Source organism: Saccoglossus kowalevskii, chromosome 2, assembly GCF_978046115.1.
Source record: "Saccoglossus kowalevskii chromosome 2, keSacKowa6.1, whole genome shotgun sequence".
Lineage (NCBI taxonomy): Eukaryota > Metazoa > Hemichordata > Enteropneusta > Harrimaniidae > Saccoglossus > Saccoglossus kowalevskii.
In genome coordinates this window covers 6931335-6956779 of record NC_140642.1, presented here as the reverse complement: position 1 = coordinate 6956779, position 25445 = coordinate 6931335, and the positions used below count along the sequence as shown (strand labels likewise).

The 25445-nt window shown below is 33.3% G+C and overlaps 2 protein-coding genes across 2 annotated transcripts; one reads left to right on the top strand and one right to left on the bottom strand.

Annotated features, from left to right (window-relative positions):
* Window positions 1-1964: 1964 nt before the first annotated feature.
* LOC102810337 (acid-sensing ion channel 3-like) lies at window positions 1965-8080 on the top strand. Its single transcript, XM_085504471.1, has 10 exons — window positions 1965-2194; window positions 2787-2954; window positions 3489-3662; window positions 3759-3883; window positions 4764-4945; window positions 5025-5169; window positions 5606-5662; window positions 6036-6186; window positions 7490-7581; window positions 7974-8080. Exons 1-10 carry the CDS (start codon window positions 1965-1967, stop codon window positions 8078-8080), a joined length of 1431 nt encoding a protein of 476 aa, XP_085360597.1.
* Window positions 8081-11527: 3447 nt separating this feature from the next.
* On the bottom strand, window positions 11528-25395 carry LOC100376354 (general transcription and DNA repair factor IIH helicase subunit XPD-like). The gene is made up of 21 exons (XM_085508538.1): window positions 25281-25395; window positions 25044-25143; window positions 24726-24866; window positions 24082-24195; window positions 23665-23781; window positions 22813-22929; window positions 21941-22064; window positions 21453-21549; window positions 19485-19618; window positions 17315-17483; window positions 16130-16248; window positions 15670-15739; window positions 15481-15550; window positions 14906-15007; window positions 14588-14743; window positions 14121-14243; window positions 13843-13915; window positions 13029-13183; window positions 12736-12795; window positions 12067-12210; window positions 11528-11797 (listed from the first exon to the last, which is right to left on the bottom strand). Exons 1-21 carry the CDS (start codon window positions 25283-25285, stop codon window positions 11705-11707), a joined length of 2283 nt encoding a protein of 760 aa, XP_085364664.1. The 5' UTR covers window positions 25286-25395; the 3' UTR covers window positions 11528-11704.
* Window positions 25396-25445: the final 50 nt, after the last annotated feature.

Here is a 25445-nt window from a genome sequence, read left to right as displayed (position 1 = left end):
TTTTTTAACTAAAATGTTGCGAGGATCATGCGTTTTGTTTTGCTTAATAATTTGAACGGAAAAATTATTTTTCGGTTAGGCCTTATATATTACTTTGTTATATTTGTACTAGATGATTAAAATAACAATAACTGAATACCAATGAACAATAGTATCTCATAATACTATTGTACTAAATACAACTGAATTACCAGTAACTATACATTCTGGGCTGGATAAATCAATTGAAATTATTCATTATGAATACGTTATATATCCTAATTAATGGTTTACGTCACATCTTTTCATATTGATGTTTTTAATTATTGTACAATGTCATACTTGAATGACATGACGTGTAGTATGTATATTACAATTGTCACGTGGAATCTTAGTGTGTATTTTGCACTGCTCGATCGATAAAACTTTGCTCTGCTTGCTTTTGATGCAAATGGTGCAGTTGTTAGAAAATGGAATAATATCTTAAATTAGAAATTATGGGACCAACTCTGACAAGATTCTGTTTAAAATAGAGATTGGAGCTGGTCGTCGGGACGTCGAGAGTTCAGATCTCTGTTCCCAATTTTAGCTATACGTTCAAGAACAGGGTATCGCGAGTATCCTAGCCATCTTACTACTGTATTTCCATTTACACCGTCAAGCCAATAAACCGATCTGTCTACTCCCGATTCATAGCAGAGTGCCACTGCGTTACCTCGAATGCATCTCCCACATTTAATTGTAATATGTGATACTCATCTCTGGCAATCATAATGACACACATCACCTATGATATCACTATCTTGTGTGGCCACTATCTTTCTTGATCAATGAATACATTTTAGCGGGATTTGAAGCACACATGCTCTATCCAACGAGAATACCATTGTTCCTACACGAATGCCATTAGTGAGGCGATATAAAGGCCCTGACAAGTCGTGCTACTTGAAGGGATATAAAAGCTTTTGATTATAAAATGTAATTTCTAATAAACATTTTCATTCTAATGTATGTGACATATATTGACATATCTATCAATGTCTGTATTGTGTGCAACCTTTTCACCTGCCCATGGGACATATATTGGATGGTAAATGCAATTTATAGTTCTACTGCTTAACCATTATTGCTTGTCATGTCATATTAGAGGCCTTCAGAATATATTGTAGTTTAGACAATGAACATGTTTAACACTATTTAATTAATATGATTAATACAAAAAGTGGTGCTTTATTCAGATAAAATGCACATATGCAAGTGTTAGTTCATGCTTTACTCCAAATAACAAATAAAATATGGTGGATATATGAAACCTTATTTTTTACTCATAACCATCACGAACTCAGTATAACTAATACGTATAGATCCAACAATGAGAATGAAATAAAATACATGGCGCATGTGCAGTAACGACTTTAATTCAATGTCAATAGTCTTCATATGATTCCATTAACACAATGTTTAATTTGTGTAATCATCAATTATTGAATAAGTGACGGAGTGAAAGGGAAACGTTTTGACTGTGTGACTTGTCAGCTCACATCACTTGCAGCATACGTCGATAAGAATGATTGTGAGTAGCATAGATTCATTTTTATAGTATCGAGTGAGCTGTGAAATAGTGAAATTGTATGTTATGAATGTTATAAGCAAAGAGTTTTGGGTACTTTGGGTAAACAAAATACGTTCGGTCTGACAATTTCACATTTAGTTGTTTTTGTACCTTAAATATTTATCGATTTCCAATTGTTAAATTCTGTTCTTCGTTCCATGTAAATATGTATCTAGAATGTTCCTAGTGTACAACCGCATTTTTGCGCATATCAACATTTTAAAGTTGATTAGGATAAGTACTATTTTCCGTGGATTGTTTATTACAATTTCATAACTACGATATTTCCAACATCAAGAATAAACTGGTGATGAGGATATAATTACTAGCGGTAGTCTAAACTTGAGTTTTAAGATATCGTCGGTGAGGAACAATGAGCTCAGTCCATCCAAACTCAGAGATTGTGAGAGAAGATACAATCCAATTACATGGATCGCACGTTGGAAAGCGTGACAACACCGTGGTTGACCAGGATACGCACAACGTGGCAGTGTCACCGCGACAGTCCAATTCCTGTCTATGGTTGATTTATGGATTTTCTAAAGAGATCAGCATAGGTGGCGTTAAGTATATTGGAGACCCCAATCTGGGAATACTTAGACGGTAGGTGTCTTGAATCTTATCCACAATAAGAATACCAGTTTGAATTACAAGTAGTAGATGATGAAGCTATACTATATACCAAGTAGGAAAATGTACTTAACAACTTGTACGAACGTTCCAATTGCGTTTTATGGACATGGTGGACATCATTGTAACTGTCTATTTGTTGCCATGCACAAGCCCGCTATAGATTGACTTGGGTTGCAAATATGTACAGCTATTTCGCCATATATTGATATTGTGCAGAAAATATACGTACATAATGTGAGTGTAGTGTAGATTCATTGTATGATTAATTATATCCAAATATTCATTACTTTTTATTCACCTTTACATTTCAAATGGTTTGAGGAATGTCGTATATTTTTTTATTTACAGTGGGTATGTGTATATAAAGTAATTGGTGATAATATAAATGCCATTTCATTAACTTATGGGTGCGTGTGTCGAGCTGGTTGACACCGGGATAGCGCAATAACTTTCCATACTGGAAATATTAATTGTATTCACTTACACGCACGACAATACGAGTGGTAGAGGCGCCTGTTGGTATCTATAAAAAATATACAGCTACAATATATTTTCGTTACAGATTTATCTGGTTGGTTTTGGTCATCCTTGGACTCGCCGGGTTAAGTTATCAAGTTATAGTTAGTATAACTACTTTCAAATCTTGGCCAACCAATACTAACATGAAAATTGAGTATGCTGACAAAATGGTCTTCCCCGCTGTAACTATTTGTAACTATAATCCATTGAGGTGAGTATCGGCATATCGAAGGTGATTAGGCGGGACTAATCAATTTACTATTGTAGACAATATTTGGTACTCGTTGTTCTATTAAATTTACTAATCACCCGCCTCCCACGATAACTCCAATTTTAAGTAGTATTGATTATATGATGTCATATACACTACCATAGGTAACTTTGGTTTCCTTATTGGTCAATAATGTTTCGTACAACGTGACATAAGACATCTTTGTCGTAACCACGACAACAATTTATTTCATTTTAGTTCACCCGTGCTTTTTCTGTTCAAGAATAAGACTTTGATTTTTTATATTTAGATTTATATAAATTTCTCCCTAATCATTATAAATCTACTCATCTATCCCACAGCTTTTGCTTACGCGAAAACCCCAACCTGTCACTGGATGCTGTTTACTTAATGGCCAGTATTATCCTATATCAGTATTAGACCTTTATGTGTTACATACGTTGCAAAAGTTATAAAAATAGAGCAATACATATTAATTTCTTCATCACTAATAAACGATGCAATTTTTGTTAGAAATCACATTGTGCAATCGCATGGAGACGACATTATGAATATGATCACGGCTATGTTCACCGTGTACACAGTAGAATCTGACCCTCCGGATTTCTCGAATATTGACTTTGAAGGGTTTGATATGACAGCCTTCCGCATAGAAACAGCTCACACAAAGGAGGATATGGTTGCAAGGTATGCGTACATCTATGTATTATATATTGGTATATTGTTATCATTGCTTACCTGGTCCGAATCATACTGAACGTCACTTTTCTGTTTCCCCTGTAGATGTTCTTGGAAGCAACAGCCTTGTAGTTCAGATAATTTTACGATGACCTTAACAGACTTTGGTGTATGCTACACTTTCAATTCTGGTGACATTGACATGGAATTATTGCAGGTAGAGGCTAAAGGTAGGTTAGTCTTTATACGTGTAAAAAACATGATTGCCAATATTCCATAGGAGTGAACAAATATAATAATCGAAGTTATCAGACACCTTTCTCAGATATTTGTGATCATTTATTTACTAGTATAAATTAAATTGATTTTATCAGGTATTGTATATGCATCGATTGACAATAGTCAGTTTGTTCCGGGTTGCTATGTTTTATATTAAGAATGATACTTATAATTGGGTAATTGTGTTATTTTTATTCTTTATTGGTTGGGCTCGTAATTTTCTGTTAGTCCGGGAGGAGTGTGCTTATAAAGCTAGTCAATGTCCTGTTCATTGGGGTTTGTGGTATTGAGTTCAAATTTAACGAGATATTGCTTTTCGTTATTTACAACAGTTAAATTTGCATTGTGTACAGTTTAGTGACAGTTCATCGGAAATATTATCTAACATATTCCTGAAATGAACTTAAAAGCACGACAAACATGCAAATAGCCTCGAGTGGTTACAAAAATGAAAGTTAGAAAGGGAGCACTTCTCTTAAAACATAATATGATAGCAAATTTACACACTGAATTAACATTTCATAAGAAAACAAAATTAGAATAATAATGTAAGCAACATATAGAATGGTGTCCTATGGTTACCTGGTGCTATCGCCGGGATTGACACCGTGCCTTTAACATGCAATGTCTCTGTCAAAACAACCGATCATTTCCCATGGTGATTACATTAAACATTTTGAGTTATTCTGCGAAATACGGAATGGCAATGCAACTTTAACTACTAGTATTGAGTTTTGTCGATTTCACGAATATTTCGGTCAAAAGGGCGCACATAAAATAGTGACTTGCAACGTAATGTTTCTCTATTTTCACATTGGTAACACGAAACAGGAAGTCGATTCGCATTGACGGTGACTCTTAACTTGGAACAGTGGGACTACATTCTAGGTGCAAGTGAAGTAGCTGGATTTCGTCTGGCAATCCATGGACAAACTGAAATACCAATGATCAGAGATTCTGGATTTGCTATAGCACCAGGAACACGAACTCTCATCGGAATACAAAAAAGACAGGTAATGATTTCTTACCCAAATTGGCTAACTAGAAAGTATTATTGAGAACGTAAAACAAATGACATAATATCTTCTACAGATGACCAATTTGCCGTCACCACATGGAAAGTGTGCGGAGCGGTTTTTGAGATATTATAGTACGTACACATATAGTGCGTGTCTCATGGAATGTGAAACAGATTACTTGATTGGCAAATGTGGATGTCGTAATTTCTATATGCCAGGTAAATCCAAATACTTTGCAATGTGCAGAATACGTATATAATTAGTTAGTAATGAAAAGTACTATCGCTTTGCGTTCCTTGTAAAGAATGCAATTCTGCCAAGTTATTCCATGTTATAGGCTGAAAAACGCATGGCAACCAACTTCAATTGTATGTAATTCGACAAAATTGTAATTCAAAATAGCCGCCAGACTCAACGCTATGAGGCACTTTTTTAATGCTCTTTTTCATTAATGTCCCGCAGCTTTTTTTGTCATTCATTGTTTGCTAGTTATTTGCGTCCTCAGTATGACTGGTATTGTTTTGTTGTAAATTTCATTGTCACAGTGATAGTATCACGTGATAGTAATTTGATTGTTGTTTGCACCTCACAAATCACTGCAAATACATATGGTACAGCAGTGCAAGTTACATTTTAAAGTTAATTTAATTATAGGCAATGCAACAGAGTGTAATCCAGAAGAACTGTATGTGTGCGGATACATCGCAGAAAGTAAGTAACCATCGGTTATTACATATTTATTTATTTAGACATGATTTGTTGTAAACGTATGTATTTAACGGTCAACGACTGAACACAAACGTTATATCTGAGGAATGAGACACATACATCGTGTCAGTAACCTGTTAGACGCTGTTTTTTAAGATTTTAAGGAGGTGACATTTCCTATGGTAATTACGTCATCATAATATTAATACAATCTGTTATTTTGCACTCCTCACATACAATAGGTATCAGACATTATTGGTGACTTAAACAGCGTTTAAGTCAGTTAATTTCCTAAGTGATATATCCTGCAACGATCAATACATAATTACTACATAAATAAAGATAGTTCTATTAATTATATGTTTACTTACTACAGGTTCATTTGCTAATGATGGTATACGGCAGTGTGACTGTCCAATCCCATGTACACGTGTCACATATACACACAGTCTATCATATGCATCCCTGAGTAAGCAGACGATAGAGACAATAGCAGCAAATAACAACTTAACAGAAGATTACATCCCGTAGGTTATTTGCTATTTGTGATTATGATTAACAATTGAGGCAATATCAGACAAAATCAAAATTTGAAAACCATAATTACTAAATTAAAAATAAAAGACCGATAACATAAAACAAAATACACATTTGAACTATATGTACATTTCAATTGTACTGATCTATATTTTTCGTGCTCTCCGTATTTCACAATTGTGTTATGGTTTCTCTCTTTAAGCGTAATGTTTGCTTGTTCCGTACTTGTCTGATGTTGGTTTCATTTGCTATTCGTTATTATTGGTGTGTTATAGTATCTTCTTCATTAGCAAGATGGCCACCTCTGTATACACAATGACAGCATGACTGCAAGTTAATCTGACTTAAAATCACGATTTATTGCGTGAAAATTAAATCCCGGGGTCCGGCAATCTCATCATTGCTTTGCAATCCCCCCCCCCTCTAGCTGGCAGATAACTTTCATTCAGTCGCACACTAGCAATTTGTTTATGTTTAAAAGTTTCTGTTGTCTGGTACACAAAATACAGTGACAGCCACCATACATTTGATGCACGAATCAGGAAAAATGTACAAACACAAACGGAACTTTCTTTTCAGAAATTCCATACTTTTACTAAAGTCATACGGAGAATTTCATTTTGTGGAACCAATATAGGGCAATGTTATTTATATTTAGTTGATCAAATTCTTTGCGATATTTTGTAACATATACAAAACAACTTACTTATTAGTTATATGCCAATTGCTAAGGCTGATATTAATTTTATGTTAATTGTTTGAAATATTAATTCTCCAAAACAACACTTGTTTGACCAATTTTATTAAACTTGACATCATTTTGTTTCGCGTTTTGATTAAAAATTGCCAACTGGTTGCCATTTAGAATTTTTGACATGTGTTCTACTCGTTTCTCGGAGATAGTTTTATCTTAACGTTACTTTTACGTTACGTTACTTCCAATCCATCTACGTGTGGGTTGCTTTAAAAAATGCAGCCCATATTCATGGGAAAGAATCACAAATCATATCACAATGATAGTATGGACATGTCTGTTTCAGTTGTTATGCTAATTCTGTTTGTGTTAATACTGGCGTAGTTTTGATCATTAAAGCTGATGATGTTTTCTAAAACCCTTACATCATAATAAAAGTATTTCTTTTACGTCATATAAATATAGTGATATATAAAAAATAGGATAGTCTCACAAATAAGGACAATCCACAATTTTGAAAGAAGAAATGCTTTAACTTCCTAAATTATGTACTGTTTGTATGTGGTAGTTAATTTCACCTCTTGTTTCTAACATTTAAGAGACAATTATGCACAAATAGAAGTATTTTATGAGGCCATGAGTTACGAGGATATCAAACAACAAGAAGCATACGAGTTGTATCGGCTTTGGTGTGAGTATGTGTACTAGACTTATATTTGATGAGAATCCATCTTTGGTTTAGCATTGATGAGACTTTTTTTGCAAACATCGTTCTAACAGCTTTTTCAAGAATACTAATATGAATTGTGCATGCAAAAACAGACAAATATTTGAAGGTCAAATACAGGACGCGAACTCATAATCACAGTAATCGCTTCCCCATTGGATGCAGATGCGCTACCTACGAGGCCACACTCACAGTGCTTTAAACGGAGTAGGAAATGATGACATATAGTGAATACTGTTTCACAGCGACTAGATGGTAACCCACAAGTCGAATATCGGACATCACAAACAACGTATATAACTATGTAGTTCAAATAAACTTTACTTAGTTATACTATTTTATTTATTATTCATTAGGTGATATTGGTGGTTCCATGGGATTGCTGCTTGGAGCAAGTGCAATAACTATCGTGGAATTGATGGATTTTTGTTTTGTCAATATTTTTAGAAGGTGTTTTGCGTAGCTAGCAAGGATGACTTGATTTCGCGTACCCTGTCACTCTCTAAATACTCAGTTGGGAGATTTGTTTAGATTCGATAGTCATGGAATCATTGAAGATGAGTTTCATTTCATTCGGAAATGTGATCTTAATAATGAGAGAATTATATCCCGAGAATTGTTATAGGAAGATAAACTAAGTGTTGGGTTATGCCTTTAAGAACAGAGATGGAATTGTAATATATATATATATTTTAATTCGATACATCAGATATACATATGTATATAATGAGATCTCATTTACATACTACTTTGTGTTGTACCTATACATTGTTCGTGTATTGTATATCAAACCCTACATAAAACATCGTAGAAAACCTATCACTGGATCATATAAATGTTCAACCAAAGAGTTGATGTCCAAAATATTAACATATAATTTATCTACCATCAAACGAATAAAAGTAAGGGGCTCCAAAAATACTGTGATGTCATCTTTTCCAGAAGAGTTATAAATCAAATGTGGATATTAAAAATTGGAAACAAAATCACCGGTAATCGCCTGATCACGTCAGCTGTCAATTGTCCACTTGGTACATGATTAGTTTTTGTCACAATTTGCACATAATGATCTACTTTGCACAATAATTAACCAATTTTTAGGGTACCGCCAGTATCTCAAGAACCACTCGATAGATTTGTGTCCCACAGATATCTCATCACATCACAATGAATCTTTGTACATAAATTCAATTTTCTGTATCTTAATTACCAGATTTACATCAAATTTAATACATGGGTGCCACAGCCTGCAAGCTGCTAGTATTATGAACCATAATAATACGAGTCAGATTGTTTTCAACAAGTCATTGAAAATGACACAGTCCCGTTAAGTTCCCTTTGTGCTCGTCATATTAAAGCGGAGGGGTTGTCGCGAGCGTGTCCTTGAAACTTGAAGTAGTAAGGCCAAAAAGTCAGATGGCTGTCAATCGGCCATCCTTGACCAGATTTTGAAACAAATTGTCATGGACATATCCTAACATGTATAAAGTACATGTATATGCCAAAATGTGAATGAAAACTGACAGAGCACGTCCAAGATACCGCATAAAAAAACAAAAACAAGATGCCTGCCAGTCGACCATCTTTGATCCAATTGTGAAATAAATCGTCATGAACATGTATCCTAACATGTATAATCTATGTACCAAGTTTGAATGACAACTGACAAAGCATGTCCAAACTACAACATTTTCAAAAAAACAAGATGGCTGCCAGTCGGCCATTTTGAATCGAATCGCTAGACCACTGCATTCGCATATGTCCCACATAAGGTACTCGGCACAAGCAAAGAATGAACAGAATCGGTCCACAGGATTCTGAAATATGACATTGGATAGACTGACGCACAGACAGACGGACAGACTGACGGACAGACTCAGCAACTCAACGAACAGTCGGGGACATGCATCCTAACATGTATGATCTATGTACTAAATTTGAATGAAAACTGACAAAGCATGTCCAAAATACGACATTTTGAAAAAACAAGATGGCTGCCAGTCGGCCATCTTCGATCCAATTGTGAAATAAATCATCATGGACATGTATCCTAACATGTATAATCTATGTACCAAGTTTGAATAAAAACTGACAAAGCATGTCCAAAATCCAACATTTTCAAAAAACAAGATGGCTGCCGTCGGCCATTTTGAATCGAATCGCTAAACAACTGCATATGCATATGTCCCACATAAAGTACTAGGCACATGCAAAGAATGAACGGAATCAGTCCAAGGGATTCTGAGATATGACTCCGGATGGACGGAGACTGATTTATAAGTCCCCATTTTGGGACTAATAATCTCACCATAGAGTGTAAAAATTACAATTTTCCATGATATTTCGAATATTGTATTTCAAAAAAATCATCCAGTGACCCTAATTTTTTTATTTTTAGATTTCTGATGGTATGAACTTATAAATAATGAAAGTATGATGAACATGACATATAATCTTCAATTCAGCTCGGACCTCGTTAAATACAACTGATAAATATTATTGCAGATAAATATTATTTGTGATTCTGGTTTAGTAAGTTCAAAAAGTATATGCAATGATTCTGGAATTAGTAATACATGTACTTTATTTAATCAAACACGTAATTGCGTAATTTTCTGTTGTCATGTATTCAAATCTAGTCTGTTTATATACAGTTTGATGTTGAATAAAAATGACTCAAGTAAAAACTTATGTATTGAGTCTAGTACTAGACTGACGTTCCAGTCAATAACCTCTTAGGGATGTGTTTTTTGGTAAACACTGGGTTATACCCAAACTATTATCACTAGACTGGGTCCTTTAATAGTGAAGGACATAATGTTTTTTGTGAGAAAAATCTAAAAATCAGCTTCTATGGGAACAGATGGCTCCAGTGGATCTGCCTGTCTACTATTACTCTAATTTAGGACTGCTACATGAACATTCATAGAAGCATGGGATAGAATCCTGATTAGCAATGTTGTTGGAGACTCGGCTAGGAAAGCCTCTAGTTGCCAATTGCTGGATAGCTGGCATGTGCGCAATTGAAACAGTGCCAGGGAAGTTCCCTGTGCTTTTGTGTCAATATTAACAGCTCGCCTGGTCGGCGTAGGCTTTACTATGAATGATCACCACTGTCATGATGACGTCAATGTAGCCACTACTTTCTCTAATTAGAATGTGAATTGGTGGAAATGCATACATGTCCAAGTTCACCTATAATATCGACATTGTGCCCCTTGCATATGCATGTCTGGGTGATATGTCACATCTTGGTAGTGTTTGTGCTGCTTCAACATGGAGAAAAACATATAGTAGCCCTAGGATGCCCGTCATTGATAGCCAACCTGAGAGGCGTACACAGAACATTGTAGATTTGTTTAGATTTTGCAGCATTAGACTAGTTAGACAATAATCTAACAATAAAAAGTATTGGTAGCGATTGGTTATTAAAGTTATTATTATATGAATTAGTCAACTGTATGATTGACTAAAATTATATTACAGAACACCATTTCCATTAGGTATCTGATTTAATAAAGTCAGTATTCTCATCAGTCTTTCAGTTGACAAGTTTACATTCCCATATTAACAGTTTAAATAAAAAATAATCTTTATAGTAGGCACAATAATTATTTCTTGTTTGCCTTTGCTTGTTATAAACTTCATAAAATGATCCTTTTTTAAGTGTCTTGATATTTCTGGGATATTTGATACATAAATTTGAAATATGCTTTTCATAACAGCCTGCCAATAGTAAATATACTATCTACTCTCTGGTTGATTCACTGTACAAGATTAAATAGTGATAACAAAAGAACCATTATTGTTGTTATTAAGTGGGAACACAATTTTTTGTAAATTCTTTCCAATGTTTTATGGTTGAAATTAAATGTTCTAAGGTTATTTACTAAATATATATCCATATAGGTAAAACATATAAAACTGAGAATTTTATTCATAGTTTAAATGTGGTTTATAATACTGTATAAAAACGGGTTGTATCAAAACAATTGTGACAGGTTCAGAACCTTCCTCCCACTCATCTCATCAACCAATCAGCAAGCAAGTATTTGGTTACATTACAGATACGGATACCATGAAGCACTCATTGCTGATGGGACGTCTTTTCTATCTTTTTCTGCATCTCTTCCGACTGTAATTGATCTAAGGTCAGCAAAGATAAACCAAGTTGATCTTCCTTTTAAATAAAAAAAATTAATTCATGTTAAATTTGCAAACTAACAAATGAGACACAAACATTACCATAAATTACTCCCATATACCGATATGGTAGCTATAATGGCTGCATACCCATGTTGTTAGTGTAAAAATGAACCATATGTTCGTTAAGAAATAAATCCATAATATATATGCAAAAATACGATAAGAGAAAAGTCCACATACATTCATTTTAATCATTTTGTGTAATTAGGATGGATTAACTGTAAATAAAAATAATACACTAACTCGTCTGAATGGTTGGGCCATTATCCGTAAAAACTTCTTTGCAATCTGTATAGCTTCATCAGTTGAAAGGTTTGACACAGTGTCCTTCAGGTATTCTTGAATCCATCTCGGTAGTTTGCCACGTTTATCAGCTCTGGAAAACCTCTTTATTACAAAACATAAAACTTGTGTGTATTTTTTATTTCAGACTACTTGCTCTAATAGAAGCACATACACTTAGGAACATTACAGGTGTATTTATATGGGAAAAATAAGTCATATTTTAATATACAAAACATGCTAGTAGTGATTTATATGTCCTTCTGTTGGAGATTAACTTCTAATAGAGTAAATACGGGATTATTAGTTATTAGTTTTATGTATGATCATATCTTCCAGGATATTATTTTACAAATACAGTGCAGTGCATAGAATATTGATTGATTATTGTAATTAACACCTAAACACTCATTACCAACATACTTGAAATCTTTAGTTTCAGTATTGATGAATTTCTTAGAATGCATGCAATGAGCTCTATTAATAAACCAGCTTTATAATAATAATTAAGATGGTATTGGAAAGAATATGGGATATTATCACTATGATAAATATATTGTACTGTGTAATACTTATGAGAGTGGATTCTTGAAATTCTCCCCCAAAAACATGAGTTGAAATATTTCTTACTTTATCAGCAAATACCATAATACCATAATCTGTTTTCCCTCGCATGACTCTACCAACACACTACAGTGATAACAGAAACGTTTTCTGGTTAATCTTTTCTACACCACACAATGCACACAATATATCAAGCAGCAGTTCAGTATGTAATTTATACTCATGACATCGTGACATTCATAGCATAACAACACATTTAATATTTACTTGATAAATAAATAAATAATTGGCCATCACTTTTACTGGGTAAAACTACTATAGTATAATTCATTAAATTACACATAAATTGTAATGTTTACCTGTGCTGCATGCCTCATGGCATCAAAAGTCAGGAAATCATTCTCTCTTATCTGATACTGATCTCGTAAATACTCCAAACGTGCCTTGAGAATCCTGCTTTGTGTGTATACATATGGAATACCAAACATGATCACAGCTCTCCCAAGGTGGTGGTCTAGAAAATAATGATGCCGTTCAAGAAATATATGTTTTATTCCTCAAGTGAGATGTTATTATACACATATTGAGCATATTTAACATTGTGGAATGATGATCAATTGTTTTGTTTTGTACTTGTGGATTATTTGTCAGTCATTTTTTTTTTATTATTGGTCAATTGTATCTCAACTTTCAAATGAATTCTTAGACATGAACAACTTGATTATTAAGCAATTTAAAAAAAAATATTCATCTTTGTAAGTTCTGTTTTTGGATTATGAATTTTGATTTTGATTTGGTATACCATAGTAGAGATAATAACATACCTAAACAAAATCCAAATTCATATTAATCCAAAAACACAAAACATATAACGGACAAGTAATGACAAGTACACTACAACCCACAGAAACAAAACAAACAAATAAGCACGTCATGTTACATAGTTAAAATGATGTTGAATGTTTGCTCCACAAATGGTTTCTACAAGACACCACCAGACAAGTGACATTGATATCATCAAGGATCATCAGATATTATTAATGGGTATTTTTACACTGCTCTTCAAAAAACCGCTTAGGGAATTTAAGAATCTAAGAATCCTGAATCAAGTTATTCACAGTCAAATGGTCAAATCTTGAATCTGTCAATGAACTTTCAGTATATATGTCTTACCAAAATCAATTCCTTCTGACACTTTTCCCCTAGCAACAGAGAGTAACACAGCACCTCTACCATTCTCACAAGCCTGCATAAGAAAAATAAGCAGTTCATCTCTACATGTTTATAGCTATTACTGTGCCAGGGATACATATTCATATTTTGCAGTTTTTGTTACCTATATATTTATTGTGAAACCACTGATAAAAATTGTCTTTTCTAAAGATGTAATAAATTGTTACTAATATCCTATTACTATTATTATTATGAAATAATAACATAAGAATTTTTACCTTTTGATAATGATGTAATGCAACACTGGTCTCAGCTGCATCTTGAGTTTCAATAAATAATAGTTTATTTTTCTGGATATTATCAATAATTCCTTGCTCATACCATGAAGCTACAATGGATTCCTGGAAACAAAAGAAGACAATGATTATATATTGTGGATTCCTGGAAACAAAAACAGACAATGGTCATAGAATATGAATTCCTAATTCACAAAGCCTTGATTTGGGCAAATTACTTTACATCAAGTGGAGAAATAAAATAAAATAAAATAAAATAAAATAAATTAAAATAAAATAAAATAAAATAAAATAAAATAAAATAAAATAAAATAAAATAAAATAAAATAAAATAAAATAAAATAAAATAAAATAAAATAAAATAAAATAAAATGAACTTCATTATAATATTTAACTTTTTTATCTACATATTTGACTACATTGCCTGAAAGCAGAATAAACAAACTCACCATATAAACATAACTTGTGAAGAAACATACAATTCCATCTGGCACTATGTAAGACATTTCCACTAATAGGTTACCATAGTTACGAATAACAGCAATGTCTTGCCGGCTGTCAAATTTTGAAGTCATCGCAACCTGGTCATTGCCTCTCCCAATAATCTACAATTTTGAAATTAATGAAAGCATAAAATAATTACAAATTACTTCATACATGTATACAGTTAATATTTAATGAAAATTTCAAAAAATTAAATAAACAGTCAAAACAAATACATTCTACTGGCACGATTTATACATACTATATAAGTATTAATGACTTACCATAGGACATATGCAATTCCTGGCCAATGTCATTGTAAATGATGACATGGTTACAGGTCGAAAATCCAATATCTTGGGATACATATCCAATGGTGACAGTGTCTAAGAATTAGTAAATTTAAATATACATGCTCATTAAAGTGTCAATAAATTCAATTAATGTTTCATTTGTAACAGATACTGACTGCAAACATAGTAAATATTTTAAATCCTGTACACTTAGATACTTTTAAATACCATAATTGTTTTATATTAGAATCAATATTCTAAGACTAAAATGGACGAAAATGTCTGTAGAGGTTTTATTGAATCACAAGACTAGTTCCTACCATTTAAATGGTGTTCCATTGCCACTAGCATACTGTCTACTGTCCCCCATGTAACCATGGTAACTAAAACAGTGGGCACTATTTGAGGGTCAAAAAGAAGTTTTGTTGTTCTCTTTCTCTTAACAAGAGCTGAATGGCCATTTGCAGGTTGGTAATAGGCTAATCTGTTTGGCAGCTGAATTCAGGAAAACTCCAATGAGTTGATTACTAAGGCATGTAATAATGAGAAATAAATGAAACACTTACTCCTGATGTGATCACTACAGTTTGAAATCTGTCAAACACTGGCTTAATAGCTATGGAAGCATCCATACATCTGTTAAACAAAAAACTTAAATATTAGTCATAATATGATATGGAACTACAAAGTTTTACTTCAAACTAAATACAGGTCTGGAACAATCAGGTTGTTGTTTGAAACATATCCTTACTCACGTGAAATGAAGTATTGGATTTGGAATGGTTGGGGTCCTGTCATCAAACGGCTCAATGATTAAACTGAAACCTTGCATATAATAATAAAATTGGTTATCAAATATATAATATTATTCGTTGAAAACAATGTTAACATGTATTCTGAATGGGTACTTGGTGAATGGATGACAATTCATTAATGCATCATTTGAGAAAGAACCATAGGAGATGCACTAGTTAATATATATATTGTGAAATATGCAAGATATTATCTATAATGAGTTTTCAAATAAAAATTAAAAAAAAATATCAATTCATTATTCCTATTATTATCTGTAATATTTATGAATAAAACCCCCTTCCACCGGCAAAAATTGGTACACATGAACAGCTTGTCGCTATCAAATGCAGTATCAACATTTCAAAACTGTTATTGTTCATGGGAATCCCATACTTTAGAGTAGTGCGAACAAGCTCTTACCTCTTGCATATGTACTCACAAGTGTTGCAAAATTAGCAACTAATGTCACGGCTGAATAATCATGTAATTCTGCTAATTCTAGGGTCCTCAGTAGCGAATGTAACCTCTCAGCACAAAACCTGGAAATTATCATTTTTGGAAAATCATAATAATATTTACTATAAAAAATCATAAACATGCACAGCTGATGCCCATAAAATAATGGTATAAAAGAAGCCCAGAAAAACAGATATTCAGATGTCTGCTAACCAAACCCATCAGTATACATGTATATGTCACAGCTTTTTCCAAATTTTTTATGAGAAAATATGAAAAAATAAAAATTGCATAGTCATAAGAAATAAAAGTCCAATTTTAAAATAATAATCAAAGAAAGCTTAGAAAGAACTCTAGTGTGCTAAGGGTATTGGAGGTATGAAGTACAAATAGGGAATACTGTATTTACTATATTAGAAGCAGATCCACAATTCACACAAAAATTGTGCACGCAAAATTATTGAAGTATGTTTTATTTTGACCATAGACTTGCCTTTTTCTAAGATTTTACGTTTATTATTAATGAGGTCCATGACCATATGTGGACATGTGGTATGCTGCATGCATTTATTATAGCACTGATTGAATGTCCTTATCTCCAACAAAACTTGAGATACTACACTTATGATTATTATGAACCCATTTATACAAGGTATATAATTAATTTCACCCTAAAATAAACATATATAAGCCTCACCTATGTAACAAGTTTTGGTTAAATTGGCTAATCTATATGCATATTACCAGGAGCAGGTAGTTAATATTCAGATGTTTCAACCCAAAACTAATCAGATCAGTGCATTATCCCAAACCATACATGTATCAAGTTGTTCATTGAAATTTGTGTACCAAGTATCATTAAAGTCTGATAATTAGTTCTTGAGATATCAGTGGAGAACACACACACATACACACACACACACATACATGTATATATACGTATATATATACACACAGAAACATTAACCGCCAAAATAGATCTCCCATATTGATTTTATTAAAACTATTGATCAGAAATTTAACTATAAACTGAGAGGCTTTATTTTCATCCAAACTTTACTGTAACCTTTTCTATGAAAATTTGCTAACCTGAATGGCTTTTTTTCTATGCAAAAATTTACTATTCTGAGGGGCTTTCTTGCTACCAACCTGAGGGGCTTCCTTTCGATGCAAACTTTGCTATAGATATCCTTGAGGAAAGATGGCGGACTTTCTGATACAACATGTTGCACCCTCAATCGCATTTTTATGTATTCACTGAAACGTTTCATAAATCCAACAAAGTGTTCTGCGTTTCGAATATTTCCTGGTACTGCTTCTGCAACAAAAAGAATTGAGAACTGATCAGTGAAGATCAGATAATAGATAAAGGTATGCTGATCATTCTAGTGGTTGCTATGCACTTTGTATAAGTTTAAAATCGTAGCCTCACTTTCAGCTAATTAACCAATCAAATGCTTAGTGTTGTTCATAACTTTATCACTGAATTGTGCAGTTTATTCTATGGTTGAAATTTATGTTTTCTGGCAGTGTTTGAAATTACCGGTTGCCCGGTCACCAAAGTTTTCTGCCGAGCCACGAAAACTTGTAATGACATCGCCCGGTTGTCCACCCAATGGTTGATTAGCGTCAGTAATAAACCATCTAGTAAACCTGTTTCACTTTATATTTTTTTTATTATAAACAAATATTCAGTCAGGAATTAGATAGTTGTAAAACATCTTTAGATGTAAAACATGTTTTCCTGTTATCTACAGCAACTTTACCGGTACTATTCACCTATTGATATGCAATGTAGTATATCATTGATTTAATTCCCACATCAAACTGATCAAGTACTACTCAGCAGGCACTCATCATCATTTTTTTCTAGAGATTTTATGTAATGTATTTGAACATTACAGTCATGGCAACCTTTGTTTAATTTACTTTCTAGAGATTTTACTATATAAATGTGAAAACAAACTTATTTTTCTGATGAATGTAACAAATATACAAAAGAAGTTATCCAAAATCGTTGTGACTTTTATGTTTCTCATGTTTCAGTCTACGTTTTTCAATAAGTGTAAATTACAAACCACCCTTGTAGTTCCATGGTATGAATATCTAGTATGTTTTCTGTCACATGTATTAAAGAAACACATCATTATTCACAGTGTTGCATATACTGAATGTTGCCTGTGCATATTTTAATAGCACTGGCAAGTTGGTCCACCAACTTTTCATTAAGACCACTAACTTTTAAGAGATGGTAGCCCTTGTGTCTACCACATTATTTGTGGAATTTGTAACACTGTTTCTAGGTTTGAAAAACAATATTATAATGCTGCTAAACTATATACATGTAAGTAGACCTTTTGATTACCACAGATACACAGATAGCAGGCAATGTGTTAATAATTATCTAGCTGACTCTTCTAGGATGAAAAAATAACAAATCTACAACCATTTAATAAAAGCCAGTAAAAAACATTTTGTGGAAATTGATATCTCAATTGATTATGAGAATGTCTCATGAACTAGAAATTTGTTGTTGAATGGCAACCCAGCAATAAAAGGTCAACAAACCTAATTAACGATTGTGAAGGGGGATGCTACCATTTTAAACCTTTCAATGAATCATATACAAATAAAGGGACCATTATTCAGTCTGCGATTGCAAAACCATGCATACCAACAGGTGATGAAGAGTTCACTGAAATTACACAGTTTTCTTATGACCAATATAAGAACAGAACACCATGCAACTATTTTGGGTTTAAAAACGATCATTATTGCTGATCATGTGATTCCCGGTATATTCAAGAAAGTGAAAATGACACAAACTACAAATATGTTAAAATGCTTAAAAAACCCAAGATGAACCCTATTTCACAGAATCACTCATTCACTCATTTGCTTCAATTTTTTTTAGAATTATAATTAGGATTAAATGTGGAACATTCGGTGTATGTCATCACAGTTCTGACCTTTATACCTTATCTACCATTTGAAGTTTTCAGCACTGAAGACATTGTACACCTCTCCATAGTGTAAGAATAATGCAGTAATAGTTATTTGTCTTTAACACTTTTCTCAGGATAACAGATTGTCTTCCTTACGTCCAATCAAGTGAGTGTAATGCTTATATGAAAACAGCATAGCTACTTGTATATAATGTCATCACACACCTAGATATGACCGACTGTAATTGGTAGTTTACTGAGTAATCTTCTGAACACCATTTTTTATTAATTTTGATTGAACACAAATTCTTATCCCCTAAATAGATGGTTTTATTTTGTGAATGTGGCAAGAGTTAACTGGATTGATTATTTACCTTGTAATATTTCATCAGGTAATACAGGATTAGCTAATTGCACATCAGTTTCCCTGGCAACATTAGCTTCCCTCAGACCTTCAACAAGTCTGTTGTACTCTTCTCGTAGGCGATTAGCATCCTTCTCTTTAATTCTAAGTAGATGAGTGAAATAAAGTGAAATTCTTACTGGATTCTCATGGTATGAGGTTAACATTAATAAAGAACAGATTCCCATAGAATAAGGAATGTGGTATTTGTCACAACACCATTTAAGTTCTGCTCACTTTTTCTCAACACAGCATATTGTATGTAATAAGTACCGTAATATATTTTAAGTACTGGTAAGTATTTTTGTATTAAGATTATTTAATAACACAACACAATAAGATATGTGTTAAATGTTCAACATTTATTAAATAAAGCTTGCAAACACTGAATGCAAACCATAACAAAAACAAAAGGGTTCGATGGCTGGCACTAAATATTAAATTAGTTATTAATTTTATGAAAACAAAAGGTTTTCTTTCATTTGTTAGTGCTGATATCATGAACTTTATACATATAACTTTTAACAAGTCATTGTCAATGACACGTCCCCGTTCCGTTCATATTTGAGTGACATATACATTCAAAGCAGATCATGACCGAAATGCACCTGCATATGTACAACACATTGTGCTAAATCTGAACAAAATCCATCCATGCATGACTGAGATCCGGTTCTGGAATTGTGAAAATACGTGATTTTGATGCATTTTTGGCCTTAAAATGGCCATCATTCCGCTATTGTTAAGCAGATCATGAAACAAATGCACATATCTATTTGTGACATGATGTACCATGTGTGTGTGAAGTTTGAACTTGATCAATCCAGACATGTCTTGGATACGGATCCAGAACTGAATTCTTTAACAAAATGGCCGCCAGTCGGCCATTTCGAACTTGATCCGAAAAAAAAAAAGACGTGCATCAAGGTCCTATTATGTTTAATGTATGTACCAAATTTGAACAAAATCCATCCATGCATAACTGAGATACGGGTCCGGAATGGTGAAAATGTGCGATTTCAATGCATTTTCGGCGGCCTTAAAGCGGTCCCCATTTGGCTATCGTTAATGAGATCATGAAACAAATGCAGATACATATTTGTGACAGGATGTACCTTGTGTGTGTGAAGTTTGAACTTGATCAATCCAGACATGTCTCGGATACGGATCCAGAACTGAATTCTTTAAAACAAAATGGCCGCCAGTCGGCCATTTCGAACCCGATCCAAAAAAAAAAATGACGTGCATCAAGGTCCTATTATGTTTAATGTATGTACCAAATTTGAATGAAATCCGTCCATGCATAACTGAGATCCGGGTCCGGAATGGTGAAAATGTGCGATTTCAATGCATTTTCGGCCTTAAAGCGGCCGCCATTTGGCTATCGTTAATGAGATCATGAAACAAATGCACATACATATTTGTGACATGATGTACCTTGTGTGTGTGAAGTTTGAACTCGATCAATCCAAGCATGTCTCAGATACGGATCCAGAACTGAATTCTTTAAAACAAAATGGCCGCCAGTCGGCCATTTCGAACCCGATCCAAAAAAAAAAATGACGTGCATCAAGGTCCTATTATGTTTAATGTATGTTCCAAATTTGAACAAAATCCGTCCATGCATAACTGAGATCCGGGTCCGGAATGGTGAAAATGTGCGATTTTGATGCATTTTCGGCCTTAAAATGGCCGCTATTCGGCTATCGTTAATCGGATCATGAAAAAAATGCATGTGCATATGTCCCATATAATGTGTGATGTATGAGTGAAGTTTAAACTTAATCGGTCCATGCATGTTCGAGATACAGGTGATCACGGACGGACGCACGGACGGACGGACGCACACAGGGCAAAACATAAGTCCCCGTTTTCGGACTGCGTTCGAACAGGGACTAAAAACACAACAATAAAAACAATTCTGTAATAAATTACTTACTTATTTATCTCTGTTTTCAAAGAATCTAAATTAGTTTGACATCTGTCTATAATTCTTCTTGTAATATTAACACTGAGTGAATCGATGCACACATTATCTGAAGTTAAATAATATTAAACACAAACAGGTGCTCTATGTCAAATATCCAACAATCACTTTTTTATGTATAGAATACATCACACTAAAATGAATTCTTACACGAATTCCATGATAAAATGAATTCTTACACGAATTCCATGATAAAATGAATTCTTACACGAATTCCATGATAAAATGAATTCTTACACAAATTCCATGATAAAATGAATTTGGCCAATATCTGCTTCATGGTAGGACAGTTTCAAACACCAGGAAGGTTCTAGGGGCATTTACTTCTGAATTTTGACATTAAAATAATGCATGCAATGATTTTGTGTGGTTCCTACTAGAGTATGAGAGAGAGAACATATTCCTTGCATACATGTAGGTACAACAACTTTTGTACTCACCTATGTTGTGCGCTTCATCAAAAATTATTACACATTTTTTCGAAAATTCTTTTGATACAATGTCAGCAATCTTTGGATCAAGTAAATAATGATAACTGTAGACAATCACGTTGGCATGTAATAACTGTCAAACCAAAGAAGAAATAATTATTTGTTAAATAAAGTACTAGTTTCTCATCATACTTCTGGATGATACCCTTGTATAATATGAGGTTATTATGAGGATACCTCAAAGTATGCACGAGGACAGTACAGAGGGAGTATCAACCCACGCCCAGCAGAGTTCGATGCGAAGGCGTACTGTCTGAGTGCATACTTTGAAGTATCCTCGTAATAACCTTATTATTATATATCTTTTCCTTCCAAGGATACATCATGGGAATGCCGAAATCCAAAAAGTTTAAAACAGAATCAGCGAACTTTTTTGCATGTAGTCCGGTCAAACCACGGTGGCAGCCATGTTTGTTTTTATTATTAGAGGACGTTTACGTGCATAATCATTTCATATTTGGAATTTGCATTTTCTTATATGGTAGGATGAAAATACGGCACGCTGTAACTTGTAAGGGGGAATAATCAAATATCACACGTGAATTGAAGAAGTCACTCAAATTGTGATATGATCACAAAATGACCTTTCTAGAAATCCTAATGCAAATTAGTGAGTCTTTGAAAGAATTGGTTCGTGTTTCTGGTAGTGTCTTTGTGTACATAGTATGTAATACACAAGTTCTACATTTCTGAATCTGGCAATAATTAATGTTTACACAATAAAATGTTTCCAAATACCACTGCACTCTGTGACACTATTGGTTACAACTACATTTATACATGTACAAGAGACACATGTGTTAAACCATAATAATACTCACAGAATATCTGGCCAGATAGTATGGACACCACTTATGTTCTCTACCATAGTCTTTCATATCATCAATGCTGTAAATTCCAGATGGTATTGGTACCTCTCTACCATGACTGTCAAACTCCTATAATGTATACAATAAATACCAAGAACACAATGACAGCCACACTTGTCTTAAACATAACAAAAGCATATGCAGTTTCTGCCATGCAGCTGTTGATATCGACCACAGGTATTATTATTATTATTATTATTATTGTTCAGTGTTTTTTCTAAAAAAACTGCGAGAGGGAGCACTGCAATTCAGCAGCACCACCAAGAGGGGGAGATAGGGTTCTCCCTACCAGGGTGTGGAGTTTTTGATAATTCTAAGTTAAAATGTAGCATTCCATGAATTCTTTGGGGCCAAAATTACTATCAGTTGAAGACTGTGGCCACATGTGATCCCTGGTCAATCAGAATTTTATGGTTGCCAGAGGATCTGCTCCCCAGGATAAGAAGGCGCATGGCCATGGCATGAAGGCGCTGCGCCTCTGTTCCCTTGTTTAAAAAAAATTCCTGATTAATAGCCCATTACGCCACAGGCCTAACTTTCACAGAGTTCTTTTTTGGGAGGAGAGTTTCAATCATTTTGTGATAATGCACTACTCATTGTTACAAGAATATTGTAATATATTGTAAATAGTACCAGTATTCTCATGTACACTCAATCCGATGGCATATTTTCAACCATTTATGCTGCAAGCCAGGAAAGTAAAAAGTGAGTATTTTTTAAAACACTAATCAATATGCTACACACAACTCATATAAATGTATAGTGTTAATCAAGTTTATATTTTTAATGTATTTTCATTCTTACCTCAAAATATGAACATATTGGAACTGACACATCATGTCGATGTCTGTTTCTCACATGTGTAGCAGTGAGACCATAACATTTACCATCCACAACTTTTCCTAAATTTTCTTTACTAACCTGCGAAGAGGAATTTTCATTCAAAACTCAATTTTGGTGTTTCTAATAATAAATAGACTCACTGCTTCAATTTGCATCTTCCAGATGAGTATACGATCAGACTTAAATGAGGTTGAAATTTGCAAAATATTAAAAAGCAAGAAGCAGGAATTCATTGTGGTAAACAAAATTGGTCCTGCAATATACAAGTTACCATTCAACTCTCAAAATTATGGACAACTGAATTTATTTTTTTACTTTTATCTCAGTTGCGTAATTTGTTAAATATTGTAAAATCCACTTAAAATCCAAAGAACATACTTCTGGATGAACACAAAGATTTTTTCTAGAAGTTAATGCTATTCCTAGAATTTTGGGATCTTCTCCAGTTTCACTTTCATAATACTTCATTAGAGATTTCAATTCTTCAAGGACCTATAAAAAGATATTTAATCAAAATAAAAGACACAGAATAGGGTAAGGAAAAACATATTCACTCAGATCGAGTTATACTCACACATATACATTTGGACTCCAAAATACAAAATACAACAAATATACCAGTATATAGGTGTATGATTTATCATTTTATTTTTGCTAGTAGAATATTAACATTTCTAAATAAATTAAGCACCTCCAAAAAATGTATAATGTGCTGGGACAAATTTTGTCATTTGTCTGACATGATGTTCTGAACAGTGATGTGGTTGTTCATTGTGCAATATTGTGTATATAATTTAGGAAGAGGTGTAGTACTGGTTAATGAAGTGAAACCTAATTTGCCTGGAGTATGTACAAGTACACTTCTGAACAACATATATTATGATAAATATTGGGATGCTGTTAACTTGCAGGATTATAAACATAATTTGATATTTAGTAACTTTTTTTATGTTTGTCTAAATAAAATCATTGTAATATGAATTTTGTTAAAGTGGTTTTAAAAACGTCAATAAGAGAATTACCTTTTCAATCTCTGGTACTGTTCTTGAACAGTAAATTAATTTTGATGTGTCCAATGGATGGGCTTTTTGGTAAGAAATAATGAGTGATAGCAATGATACAGTCTTTCCTGTACCTGATGGCATCTCAAGGACACAGTGACCCTAAAATAAAAGAAGTGTTAATATAAATGTTTGCACACCAATGACCTTTTGAGTCCGATGAAAATAAATATATCACTTTGCTTTGTGAAAAACTAAAAAGTTTTATCTCCATTAACATAATAAATAATAAATAATCATCAAAATAATAATTTTGAAAAATATATAACCAAAACTTACTTTTGCATCTAAAGATCTTTTAAGTTCTTGCATGTAAGTATACTGCTCAGGATAAATGAAGTCATATGGAAAATACACCAATAAACCATCAATATTCAATCTGTACACACAATAAAAATATGACAGAAATATTGTAATAAGATTAAGGAAATAGCTAGCATATTAGATTAGATAAATCATTATTATTATAACGTCAACGTATGTATTGTATATGGTAGACACTAAATGTGTGCTCACTTCATGCTGAAATTTGTTCTATTCCATATAAAAACAGAGAGGAATACTGTCGTAGCGTTTGACTGTTGATATCTGCTAATCACATGTGTTGACTTTGCAGTTATCGCGTAACCTTTAACCCGGAAGTTTTAATATGACCCTCTAGTTTCTTTGATTTGAAGATGT